We start from the raw sequence: 14,008 nt of genomic DNA, 5'->3' as shown, positions 1-14,008 counted from the left end.
ACCAAACGCCCCCCAGAGGAATCCCAGTGCCCCCCTTTTGTAAAAATTTCTGCAAGCGCCCCCTGCCTTTCTCTGAACACCCCATGGGGGGCGGTAGCGCCCACGTTGAAAACCGCTACTCTAGATCTTGCTGAGACATTAGTCCTTTAATTCTGAAAATATTCTTCAGGTGATAAGACATTTCCGACTTTGTAATTGTCTTTATGTGGCTCTGAAGGTTCATGTCAGAGTCTATCACTACACTCAGATTTCAGGTCTGACTGCTAGTTTCCACCTGTAATAACTGAAGCTTTGTGTTGACTCCAGATCGTTCCTCTTTAGGTAAAAAGATAACTTCAATTTTGTTTCTGTTCAACTGAAGAAAGTTATGGCACATCCATGTTCTAAGCATCTGTTCAGTGCACGGATGGGTTCAGACTGAGTCACCTGATGACACTGTAATGTAGAGCTGTCTATCTTATGCGTAGTTGCTAATCGTATTTCTTGTTATAACCTGAGCTAGAGGGGGCATAAAGATACTGAAAAAAGAGGTCCTTGGATTGAGCCTTGTGATTTCGGACTGCTTCGATAAGAAGTTTCCTATTAAAACTGTTCTTTATGTAAGATTTAAACCACTTGAGTACTGGACAGGAGAGTGCGACCCGATTTCCAGTTGTTTTAGTCATGGTCAACACTAAGGTCCAGCAAAACCACAGTTCTTCCACAGCCTGTGTTTATATGGATGTCTTTGATCTCTATGACTAGGGCTCTCTCTGTAGTGTGTGAGCCTGGAAGCCAGACTGAAACATATCAAAGCGGTTGGTTATCGTTAAGAAACAATTTAACTGCTGAAACAGCATTTTCAACAATTTTGCTGATGAATGGAAGGTTGGAGATTGGCCTGTAATTCTGTAATAGTGATTTGTCCAGATTGTTCTTTTTTATCAGAACAATCTGGTATAAATTGAATAAAACCTTGAATAAAGCTGCTGCTTGAATAAAGCTGCTGTTTTTAAAACCTGAGGGGCAGCACCTGATGAGAGGGATGAGTTTACTATTTGAATCAGATCAGATGCAATGACAGGTAGGACTCCCCTAAGAAAATGTATGGGTATGATATCAAGACAGCAGGAACTTGAGCTTGATTGATTTGTAATTTCTAGACTTTTATGGTTAAGTAGTTGAAATTGAGTCATTTTTTTCTGCATTTGTTGTGTTTGCTTACATTGGTACTGGAGCTTTAAAGAGCTCACTTTTATACAGCTCTTACAAGCAACTAACCCAAAGATTTCAATATGCTTTTCTGTATTATGGAGAGCTCGGGGGGTTACAACATAATTCATTGTATAATTGAAATGCACAAAAAAATACTAATAAGTTTGATCTTCCAGGTCAGAGAAACCCTGGCAGCAGAGACCGGGCTAAGTGTTCGTGTGGTTCAGGTGTGGTTCCAAAACCAAAGGGCAAAGGTCAGCAACGTGTACCTAAACCAGCCTCCAGAACCACATTATGCATGTATACTGCTGTTCTCATGGCTGTAGTAGTAGTAATGTTAAGATGCAAAGTTGATTAATACAAGCCCAATTATTCTGTTATTTCTTTATGTCAGATACTAGATCCTTATTTGCATGTTGTATGACCAAACTTTCCTACATCTCTCACTAAAAATTATTCCTTCCTGCCTTTTGCCAAAAGTGCTGAAATGTCTGAATCAGATCTGTATCAGTTAAACCCAGTAGATTAAGCATTTCTAATCTGCCATTTGCTCTGTTTGCTCGTATTTGGGCGAACAGACTTGCCAAAGTTTGGCCAGCCACAAGGTGTTTTACCCAATCAGCAACCAGTCCATCAGCATGAGTCTTAAATTGCTTGTCGGTCTTAGTCTCAGAATTTTAAGCATTTCACAATCATTTGTGATATTTAAGTGGTTCTTTCTATAGTTGGCAATAGACCAAACTGATTCAGCAATTTAATAAAAAAGCTCACTAGATACTTTTTTTTTAAACTTTATGATTTAGACTGATTCAATTAAATTCAAATTCAAAGTTCACACACCGGTTTATGTTTATTTACTTACAGATGAAGAAGTTAGCACGCAGACAGCATCTACAGCAGGAGCAACACAGCAGTCAAAGACTGGGCCTAGGTAAGTTTACTATCAGTAATTGTGAATATGTATAACAGTACATATAAATTACAGCAGTGACGCCACCAGGAATCTTGGGCCCCCTGACAAAAAATTTGATTGGGTCCCCCCCTGCGCAGCTGCTGTTACAATTTTTTGAGTCTATTTGACCCATCAAAAGCGTAACAATTTTAAAGGCTTGCAACGGCCTTTCTTTCTTTGGTTCAATACTGATAACTAGCACAATATTTACTGCTCATGAGTTTTACATCCAACAGTCCGCATACAGTATGCAAGTAGGTTGCTTAAATTTGTTCTATTAGTTTTAGATTACTGAAATATCTCTCCCCACGAGTAACAGTCAAAAGCAACATGAAAAATATACATGAAGCAATCCAGACTTCTCAAAAAATGCTGTGTAGTTCAATTTTATTCAAGCTGCAGTATATAACTTTAATAAAAAACATGTTTCTCCATATTTGTTAAAGCTGTCACCAAGTCGTGACAGTTTGCTATGAGACAGATAATCCATGAAAACAATCAGTCTCCTCCACCTCCTCCCTGAACTACTATTGCTAACTAAAGTTCTGACCACAAACAACCAATCAGAACCAGTAGGATGGTCTAAGTGCTGTCAGTCAACTTAATTCACTCACTGCTAAATGTGCTAGTAGACAAACAACATATTGTTACAGGAAACTGTTTATCTGCCGTCATTGGTAGCTATGCTAACTAGACTGAGCATTAACAACAGGCTATGCTAGCTGCAGCATAGCACAGAGCGAGGGGGAGAAAGGATAAGCAGCCACATGAGATTGTAATTGACAGCACTAAAACTCTCCTGCCACTGACTGGTTGTTTCTAGATAGCACTGGGAGAAAGCAGAGGAAATAGATTTTTCACAGATTATCTCTCATACCATACTGTCACAACATAATGACAGTTTTAACAAATATGTGAAAATATTTTTTTTAATAAAAGTTACATACTGCAGCTTCAATTTCACTAAGGAGAGAACAGTTCAGGAGGGACGTGGGTTAGAGCTGCTGCTGACTGACTCATCTGTTAAGCGTGGTAAAAGGTATAAGGGACAGGTTAAATATATGAATATCTTGGTAATTTGTTCCCTTAATTCATTAAATGCTAGTGAAATGGAGGCAAACAGTAGTCTGTAGCTAAGCTAACTATGCTAAATGGTTGATAAACTCACACACTCTACTCACCTCGGAGAAAAACTGGGTTACAAATTGACACTCTTACCTTTTTCTTTCTCTCCCTATCTATTTCTTTTCTTTTTTGAAAACCTGTCTATTATTTTTCTTAGCAGCATAGTAGCTGCCACAGTCATTCTTGTCTTCTACTGACTGCTGCTGAACACCGTCACCATCAAGCGGAACAAACCATTTCATGCAGATCTGGGGGGGGAGGGGTGTTCAGGGCAAATATGGATATGTGTTTTTTGGTCTGGGAGGGGTAACATTTCAAAGCAATCTTCGAAAACACAATATGATTAATTTTCTAATTGACAAGGCTCCAATTTTTTTTAATTTCTAGGAACAAAAAATAAATAAATTGTGGAGGGCCCCCTGTTGGTCAGGGGCCCTTAGAATTGTCATAAATTTTCCCCCTTATCTACCTTATTCCTGGGAGGCTTACTGGGGAAATGATTATGGGTCTTACTTCCGGCACCCACCGGAAGTAGCAGTATTTCATTGTAATTTATAGTTTATTATGCTAGTCTATATTCATGATAGAAGTTACAGCTCTCTTTTTGGTTATAATACAATATTTGTAAAACTTGTTTACGGACACACTGTCTGCTATCAGAGAGCTGCTCAGTACAGAGATCGTAATTGTGAGTTTAATTACGGGGAGCGACAGGAACACGATCGTTAAGATTTGTAACAGAATGACGGTGAATTAGCAGCGCTGCTAGCAGCTCGTTTCTCTGAAGAACTGACAGTAATAAAGAGAAAAGCAGAGAAACTGGTCGTAGAGAAGGGACAGAGGCAGCTGACGCGTTTGTGGGAGTCGCTGGGCAAGCAGGGCTTTGAGGCATTTGTTGGTTAAAGTTAAAGTGATGGAGATGTAATTTGGAGTAAATTGTGGATTAATTTGAACAAGGAAGTGCGATGGATGAATGCGAAGAATTAGATGATTCAGATAATTGTAGTATGAATAGTGATTATTGTAAAAGTAGTGCTAAAACAGAAGACTGGCAAACAGTGAACCGAGGAAATAAGAAGAGGAAAGGAATTGAATCTGATGAAGAAAAAGAGAAGAGAATAAAGGAAATGAAATTAAAGTGATTATTGGGTTCCAGAATCCATGTGCTTTGAATCCTTTAAAAATAAGTGAGGCAATACATAAAATAGTAAGTGAGGTGAAAGTAGTTAAAACGTTAAGAGATGGTAATCAATTGGTGTTAAGCAGAGATAGAGATCAGGTGCATGGACTAATGAGATGCAAGACGTTATTGGGGAAAACAATCAAACCATAATTATGGCAGGACAGAGGAAAGGCAATGGGAGTAATATCTGGAGTATCAACTGATTTGACGGAGGATAAGATTAAAGGTAATGTAAAAGGAGCTCGGGTGATTAAAGTGAAGTGCTTGTTTATTACAAGAGAAGGAGTTAAAAGTCCTAGTAAATCAGTTGTTAGTCCTAGAAGAGGATAGATTACCTGAAAAAGTAATGATTGGCTATATCAGCTATGCAGTAAGACAATACATTCCTCCACCAACCAGAATGTCGAAGGTTTGGACATATTGCTGCTGTTTGCAGAGCTAAGGCCAGGTGTGCTAAGTGTGGAGGGGAGCATGAATATGGAAAATGTTCTGAAGGAATTAAATTAAAGTGTTGTAATTGTGGAGGGGAACATAGTGCAACATTTAAGGGATGTGAAGCTCATAAAAGATCAGTGCAGGTGCAAAATATATGCACAAAGGAAAAAATTACCTATGCAGATGCAGTTAAGAAGGTAAGTAATCAAAATATTAATGCTAAAAGCATGTCTGTGCCACAGACTCCATCTCAAACAACAGAGCAAATGCAGAGCAAGAGAACCTTAGGAAGTATCATGGATCATAATAGTGGAGAAGAAGAAATTTGTTGCATTTATTGTGGAAGTAATAAATTGTTCAGCACAGACAGAAAGTAGAACAGACCGAATTAAAATACTAATCAAAGCAGCAGAAAAATACCTTGAGATGGAAGACTTGTCATTTGAGTCAGTTAGTGCAGTTTTAACTACTGGGATAAATGAAAGTCAACAGTCCAGTAATGGTGAAATTTGATGGTTTTATCCATATTGCAGTGGAATGCAAGGAGCTTAATTGCTAATAGACAAGAGTTTAAACATTTTATTGAAAGTCAGAATGTTAAACCACATATAGTTTGTGTTCAAGAAACCTGGTTAAAACCATCACTTGATTTTATTCTTAATGGATACATAGCATTACTTAAAGATAGAAATCCAAATGTAGGAGGAGGTATTGCTATATTTGTTCAACATGGTATTAATTATAAAGTTCTGAATATAAATGAAGAAATAGAAGTTATAGGGGTTGAGGTATGGATCAGTAAATCAAAATTTAATATAATAAATTTTTATAATCCTTGTAAAAAGTTAAGTAGAGAAAGACGTGATAGTATTTATGTGAAGGAGAATGGAAGAAATATTTTATGTGGAGATTTTAATGCTCACAATACCTTATGGGGAAGTAAAAAGATTGATGAAAATGGGAATATAATTGAGGAATTCATGGATGACTATAAGTTAATTTGTCTAAATGATAGAAGAGGAAATAGATTTGATGTAGGACATGGAACAGAATCTGCAATTGATCTTACTATAGTGCCAGATCAATTAGCAGGAATTAGTCAATGGGAAGTAATTAATGATAACTCCCTTGGAAGTGATCACTATCCTATTCTGCTTAAATTTCATAATTTTAAGGTAGTAGTTGAAGAAAATTGGCATCCTAAATGGAGAATAAGGGGGGTTAATTGGACAATATATAATAAGTCGGCAAGTGACAAACTTATGGAGATTATGCCAAATTTAAGTAATGATATTGAAGAATTAAATTCAATGATTAAAAATATAATATGTGAATCTGCAGAAAAGGCTACACAATATTGGCTTGGTGTGATGTGAATTTTATTTTTCGTTTGAATTTAAAAAATAATAAAGTTCATGATCTGAGTATTTATCATTATGATTGGGCCAGGGAAATTTATTTATAAAACAAAATCACAAATCTGGGATTATTTAGTCCATCACAACCAGAACCTCGAGGTTTTCCGTTGCTGAGTATCGCTGCAAATCAACGGAGAAATAACCGCAGCTCCTGCGCTCCAGACCATAATACGGAGAATCTTCCCACTGGACTAGATCCGAACCAAATCACACATTAACCTGTTATAGAGAGCAACTTTCCACTGGAAAGTGTCGTAAGATGCCCTTGTGGAGCATCGGGTAACTGTTGTGCTGTTCACAGTGTTGTATAGTAACGAAGTAAAAACACTTCACTACTTTACTTAAGTATATTTTGGAGTACTTCATACTTTCCTCGAGTATGAAAATTTTTGATAACTTTCACTTTTACTTCACTATATTTCCGAACTTAATTGCATACTTTTACTCCGATACATTTTCAATGTGTGGTTTAGTTACTCGTTACAAAAAAGCGCGAGAGAGAAACGCTAGTGTTTTGACCCCACTTACTGATTGACTGCAACTAAGTCGGTAGCCTTCTTGCCTGGGCTTGTTCATCACCACCAATAGGATACACCTGTTTCGCTTCTCCCATTAAACACAAAGCAAGTCTCGTAATCAGCAGCAGCCACATGGAGGAGGAGACGGAGACCACAACGTTTTACTTTTACGTCGGACACGGCTCCAGGGGAACCACCAGCTGGTGATGAGAGCCCATGGGCTTATTTAAACACAATATACTCTTTCGTGGGTGTTAAAGATTCGTCGTACCGCATGAAGTGTATGTAATGCCTGCCGAAAGATCTTACAAAAACTCCTTGTCCAACTTGAAGAAACACATAGAGGTAACCTCTTATGAAATGGTTATAATCCTCCTGTTTTAGTAACTATAGCTTGGTCACTAGGCACTATTGTGAAATCTTGAGCATAACGTTACCTGTATAAATGAACTTTGTTTGGCATTGTTTCAGTTCTACATGTGGTGCATTTAGCTTAGGCCTAATGTTGACTGTAGCAGGCTACCTAGACTCCTCTGTTCAAGGGGGGATGGAAGCCATAGCGATATTGTATTTAGTGCTTAAAAGTTTTAGAATATCTTAACTTGACCTTTGCAAGGCCAATTATCTACTTCACACCAATAGTTTCTTAAGTAGAGTAACCGTAACAGCTTTTTTACTTCATGTTGGCCGCATTTTCTGTACTGACTATTTATTTTTCTCATTTTCAGCACTGACCTTACTTGAAGGGAAAACTTAAGGCTTACAAAAACTTTGTATTTTCTGTCCTGGAGGGTATACTAAGAAGCTGGTTCAGTTGGAAAGCAGGTTAAGTTAATCTTGTGGTATAGGTGAAGCACCTAATTTTCTTAACTAAATGATGCCTGCAGGTATATCTATTAGCAGGTTTAATTTTGCCTGCACTTGGTTGTGTACATTATTTTAAGTGTATTTGACAAGTTTACCAAAATATAAAAAATGTCATTCAAACTGCATTTCCCTTGTTTTACTTTTTACTTATACTTTTCATTACATTACTTGAGTACATCCATTTTTACAGTAATTTCCATACTTAAGTACAAGACGTTTCAGATACTTTAAGACTTTAACTCAAGTAACATTTCAGTCAGTGACTTGGACTTTTACCAAAGTCATATTTTGGAGAGGTACCTACTGTATACTTTTACTTGACTCTGAGATTTCAGTACTTTATACAACACTGGCTGTTCGTGGCTGTTCTCTAATAATCAGACCAAGTTTAATTTGGGTGCGTTCACACTGCAGCCTGAAGTGACTCAATTCCGATTTTTTTGATGTAATGTGACCTGTATCCGATCTTTTCATGGCAGTGTGAACAGCACAGGTCGGATTCTTTTTCGAATCTGACCCATATCCGATACGTATCCGATTCAAATGCGACCTAACGTCCAGGTCGCATTCATCTGAACTGAACGTCACTGTTTCTCAACAAATCTCACTATTCTGCATCCTGATAAGCGCAAGTGGGAAGAAAAACAACAACCATGACGGATTATATGAGGATTAAGTTGTTAATATGTTGCTCCGGCCGGATAACAACTTCAAATATGTAAACTATCCATGTTTACTTCCGCAAACACTGAGCACTTCTTCTTTTTATGGCGGTTGGCAGAACACTTAGAATGCTGACGCTATTGCGCCCTCTACTGCGCATGCGGGACACTTTCAGGTCGTTTGCCCGTTTACACTGCAGAACTCATACAGGTCGCATTTACTAGCAGTGTGAACGGCCCCGGCAAAAAAATCGGAATTGCCAAAAAATCGGAATTGAGTCACTTCAGGCTGCAGTGTGAACGCACCCATAGTGGCTGGCTGCAGCAAGTGTGTTTTGAACGTGCTCCCAAAACAAAAACGGTAGTCTTCATTGCCTACCGACAGATAAGCAAAAAAAAGAATTTGGCTAAAAATTCTAAGCTTGAAGAAAGAACCCAAAATGCTTTATGTGTAGACAAAAAGCCAACGGAAGAAAACCCACATCTGCATCCGAAGAAACTGAGTCAGTGAAGAAGCTAACTATGCTAGTGCGGGTAGCTACATATGCTATTGTGACTTGAAGAAATGCGGCCATTTCTTCAAGTTGTCATCCCCCCAATAGCTGTAGGTTGCGGTAAACCAATATTCTCACATTTAAGCTTTGATAGCTGGTGTTCCCACATATTTCATAGCCTAAAAGCTCTCACGAAAGCTGGTTAGCGAGTTGCTAACATGTAAACAAATGGAGTTTCCAGTTAGCGGCGGAAGTCGCGCCCATAATTCACGCAAAGCATCATGGGGTGTAGGAATAAGGTGGATACGGCGCCCCTGAATTACAGTACAAATTATTAAGTTTATTAAAAGAACAATGGTACACTCCCAGTTGTACAATTAAAATAATCATATGTTCTGATGTCAGATGCTGGGGAATATGAATTTTTCTGGCTGCACTTCTATAAAGTGGAAGCCCTGATTTTATCAGTAGAGCTTGCTTACTGCAGTGTGGGCTAATTGCCACTGTGATCTTGCAGCGGATATGAGCAGACAGTTTAGATAAGTGTCTCACTGCTTTGGCAAGTACAGCTTCTATCTGCTCTGGGATTTGCAGCATGTCAATATTGGCAGAACAGCTCATTTGGTTTATTACAGCGGAAACTGCTGCTGATAACCAAATGAGCTAAGCAAATCAGCAAATGGGAAATGTTTGAAGTTGATGCTAGAATAAACTGGAAAATCCATGGAAACATTAATGATTGTCAGTCATCCTTAAGTTAAGACAACCATTCAGTTTATACAATACATCTACTGTATGCTTTGACTTGTAAAGTCTTAACTAAAATGGATATAACATTTTATTTCAAATTTGCATGAGTATTATATAGGTCATGTAGCGTTATTTGCAGTAATTATATTTTTAACTTCCAAAAGTTATCCATGAATGATTTCATATTTTATCTCCAAGATGGGGTATATTTTAGTGGGGGTTTATGTTAAAGATCAACACAACGCACTGCATTTTTTTTTTCTTTTAGAAAAGTATGAAGAAGATGATTTGATTTAGTAATTTTTATTGTTGCAAGCAGTCTGAAAAAACTATTTTGCATTTATAACCACCCCCCAATGTCAAAACTAAGTAAAGAACCTTTAGCTACAATTGGACCTAGCTAAATTCATCTTCCTTTAAACTCTAAGCAGCTTCTTCATAATATTGTTTTGTCAATAATATCTTCTGCAGAAATCCCAATAAAAGTTTTGTGCAACATGTTTGAGAGGCAATTTCTCATGTTTTGTCAACTTTGCAACAAGACATCTCAATTATTCCCACACCATCAATTTTTTAGATACTTCCAGGTGCGTAGTTTTGCCCATTCTACCTATTCAAGTTTTCCCAACCTTCCCAGGGATTGACCTTTAGATATTTTTTCTAAAACCAACTGTCAAATTGAAAGGTGCTATTTTTTATTTCTACAAACAATGAATTCCTTTAGATCACTTTGGGAGGAGGACTTTGGACATAAATCCTCTGAATTTGTGCCAGACATAACCTAATTCAATGCAAACTTCTGTATTGCACTCAGCGCCGGCCCAATTTATACCAGGTGAGTCTTTCTCCCCAGAGAATGTGGATTGGTACTGGACTGATTCTGTGCCTTCAAATGATTTTAACAGAAGTTTCACATAACTTAGAAGTTGATGTAAAAATAATGTTTGTTTTAGCCACAAAATGATTATGCTCAGCAGCAAACAACATATCCCCAACTACAGCATAGAGTAGCTCATCGATGTAGCAGCTATGTAGCCTGATAGAAAACATTTTAGACAATGTCAAACTTTGAGAAGTTTTAATTATTGATATCAAACGTTATCAAACACGGTGTTTTGAAGCCAAAATACCTCAGAAATATACAGAGCCAACCATGAGAATCAACTCATTTAAAATTTAAACTCCGTTTCACACAAACATAAAAAGACCCTAGCATAAATGTTTGGCTGTTGAACTGGACCGTTCCAGGTCGCTATCAAGCTAATTTTCTATTAGCAGCTTTACAAATCTTTTACATGACATTACAAAGGCACATGAAAACAAACCTTTATCTTGGCTTTTTTTCTATTCTTCCTCTTTCTTTTCTCCTTCCCTGAAGGATAAGTCAGTTTTTGAGACATTGTTTTGCTTACTTAACTTCTGACTGGAGCTTTGGACGTCTGGATGCTCTGCTCATTACAAGGCAGATCATGATACCGGCGAAGCGTGCGGTACCTACCGCGGTCACCAGGGGGCCCCAAGACCAATTTTATTTTTATTTTTATCCATAAAATAATGATTTCTACATACAGTATCAAATATATATTATTGTAAAAACAAATCACTTCATAGTGAAATTGTGTGTTTTGATATTATAATGACAAAGAAATTATTACAAAAAAAAAAAAAAAAAAAAAAAAACAACTTCCCTGAGGCCCTGGGGCCCTAAATGGCTGCTTAGTTTGCTTTGCCTTGGGCTGCCCCTGATCGCACTTTTACTGAAGCATGTCTGGCCTCTTTATGTGGGTTGTGCTAAAACCCTGCGTCACCACAGCACCCTATGGTTATTATTCTTATCAATATTTCTTTCTCTTTCATCTTCTTTTTTGAGTCAAATTTGTCAAATCTTGTACGTTTTTGTCTTGTGTGTATGTGTGTGGATTGAGGCAGAGAGATTTACATATATTTAGGTACTATGTTTATTTTTTTAATGTTCTTGTTTCTGTTCACTACCATACTTGACCTTATCCATTTCATGCACACCCAATTATAGAACACTTTTGTTGGTATGTTAGTAGTACGCTGTTGTATGTATTATATTGCCTTTACCTTGTACCTCAAGTTAAAGCATAAATACATTTTGGGGAAAAAAAGATATCTCAATTCTATAATGGCACCCATTATGAGTTATTAAGTACATTGTAACTCAACACTCACTTTGCTTTTTTTAACTTTTCAGTTTAGCAGTACAGTTTATTAAAGCGTCTATATTAACCAATATTGTTGCTGATTTTTTGCACTGTATTTTTTCTTTTACGTCTGGCATCAGAAAAAGTACCTACATTGGAATATGCAGCCTATGAGTATAAATAGTTGGGGTAACTTGCAACGAATTGTTTTACTTTAATGATGTAAGGAGAAGTTTCTCAATTTTTAAACAGGTAGGTAAATGATTTTTCACATGAGGAAAATATCAAATTACTGAGCTCTGATGATAAAATAATTATTGAGGGAATTTTGGACATAATTTTCCTACATGAACTGGAAACGCAGTCCAGACTTTCACCCCAATGTATAGCTGTGTTTCATGCTAGAAAAGTCTTCAGGTTACCTGTCTGCTTATCAATATCACATTTTTGTTGAATATTTCTGGAGTGTTGCATGGAGCTACTATAAATGTCACAATGTCATTACAGTATATTATGAGACAAATAATCTCTGAAAAAAATGTACCTCCTCTGCCTTCTCCCAGTGCTAAGTCAGAAATACACACATCAGCCAGAAATAGCCAATCAGAGTCAAGAGGTGGGTCTTAGTGTAACAGGTATTAGATATACAAATGAAATTCCTGCTAAAATATGTTTCATAATTGTCCTATAAGTGGTGGTTTTTGGCGCCCCCTACTGGTGTCCTATAAATATGGGGGGAAACTGAGAATTCCACGCAAATCTGTTCAGCGCTCTGCTGTGGTGAGTAGTGATGTCAGTAATGCGTTACTTAGACTGACCATGTCGGACCACTTTTTCAGTAAGGAGTAATCTAACGCGTTGCTATTTCAAATCCAGTAGTCAGACTACAGTTACTTATCAAAATCACTTTGCGTTACTATGCGTTATTATCTTTTGCAATTTTATTTTATTTTCTCTACGCGTCTTGGGGAGTGACCGCCATTTCTATGCGACAGTACCAGCAGCGACAAAAACATAAACAATGGAGGAAAGAGGGAATTGCACGTTTTGTTGCTGGAAAAACAGGAACTATTTTGAGTTTCGTTCGCCAAGTCCGATTATTATAAGCAGCTTTGGGTTTTTTTTTTTTTTTTTCCTAAAGTCACTTGCAGATTTAATGAGTCGTGGGTTGCGGCTTTTGGGCTTGGAAATAAGCAGACATAAACTCCAGAATTTGTCTGACATCCAGTTAGTTTCAGTCAGGCTCTTATCTTTGTTAATATCAAGTTAATATATTACCTGTGAACAGTGGCGCAAAAAGTGGGTATGCAGCGCATGCAACGCATAGGGGCGCTGCACCAGGGGGGGCGTCAAAAACTCCGTCTGGACGGGGCGGCGCGCCGATGATGCCCTCGCATACACTTCACCGCGCCCTTACGCTCCTTCACCCTTATATACCTTCCTTTTGGGGGGGGGGAGGGCGATTTATGTTTTCTCATCCACCTGAATAATATGTAGTTGTGCCCCTGTCTGTGAATTACCTCAAGCGCTCCAGAAAACGGCAAACATCGAGACTAATGTGAACAGCGCAATAAACGTGAAAACAGCCACATATGAACGAGTCCGTAAAGTTGTACAACCAAACACTATTATAACTATTAATATTAAGATAAGCATCACAAATCTGTGCAGCCTTCTGAGTTGTGGAGCCGCAGGAGGAGCTCTGTGTGCTGCGCTCCGACACCAAACGCAGGGTCGTAATGCAGAACCTGGACTTTGTGCGAGGGGGACGGAGGGATCCAAAGTCCTTTTTATAGTTTTCCAGACAATAGTGGAACACACAAAAACATACAAATTACTAAAGGTTTCTTTAGTACTGTTGTAACCATTCAGAACCACCTGAATCTCCCCTTCAGTTCAACCATATAAGTGGAGACACATTGTTGATGTTATACACACACATTGTTGATAAAATAACTTGCAATTAAGTATTGGCAAAGATCAACGTAATTTTCACAAGTGGCAGAGCGTAGTTGTTAGCAGCTGCTGAAAGTAACTAAAAAAGTTACTTTTAATGTAACTTTGTTACTTTCCAAATCAAGTAATCAGTAATCTAACTAAGTTACTATTTCAAGGAGTAATCAGTAATCCAATTAAAGTTACTTTTTCAAAGTAACTATGCCATCACTGATGGTGAGTCATCAAATCCGATTATCTTCTGAGTGGTGTTGGAGGTTGTGTTCAAGGGTTAACTTGGATCTTT

General features: G+C 37.7%; 1 protein-coding gene across 1 annotated transcript in view; it reads left to right on the top strand.

The window, feature by feature from the left end:
- Nucleotides 1-14,008, top strand: part of LOC106941160 (LIM/homeobox protein LMX-1.2-like) — a 33,866-nt gene that overhangs the window by 13,829 nt on the left and 6,029 nt on the right. Inside the window, exons 3-4 of the mRNA XM_015024099.1 lie at nucleotides 1,371-1,448; nucleotides 2,059-2,125. Of these exons, the coding sequence (XP_014879585.1) occupies nucleotides 1,371-1,448; nucleotides 2,059-2,125 (145 nt within the window). The remainder of the gene's footprint in view (nucleotides 1-1,370; nucleotides 1,449-2,058; nucleotides 2,126-14,008) is intronic.

This window comes from Poecilia latipinna, unplaced genomic scaffold (genome assembly GCF_001443285.1).
Source record: "Poecilia latipinna isolate Pla-1442-1.1 unplaced genomic scaffold, P_latipinna-1.0 Scaffold3523, whole genome shotgun sequence".
NCBI lineage: Eukaryota > Metazoa > Chordata > Actinopteri > Cyprinodontiformes > Poeciliidae > Poecilia > Poecilia latipinna.
The sequence above is the reverse complement of the archived record's forward strand: the minus strand, read 5'-3'. Positions and strand labels throughout refer to the sequence as shown.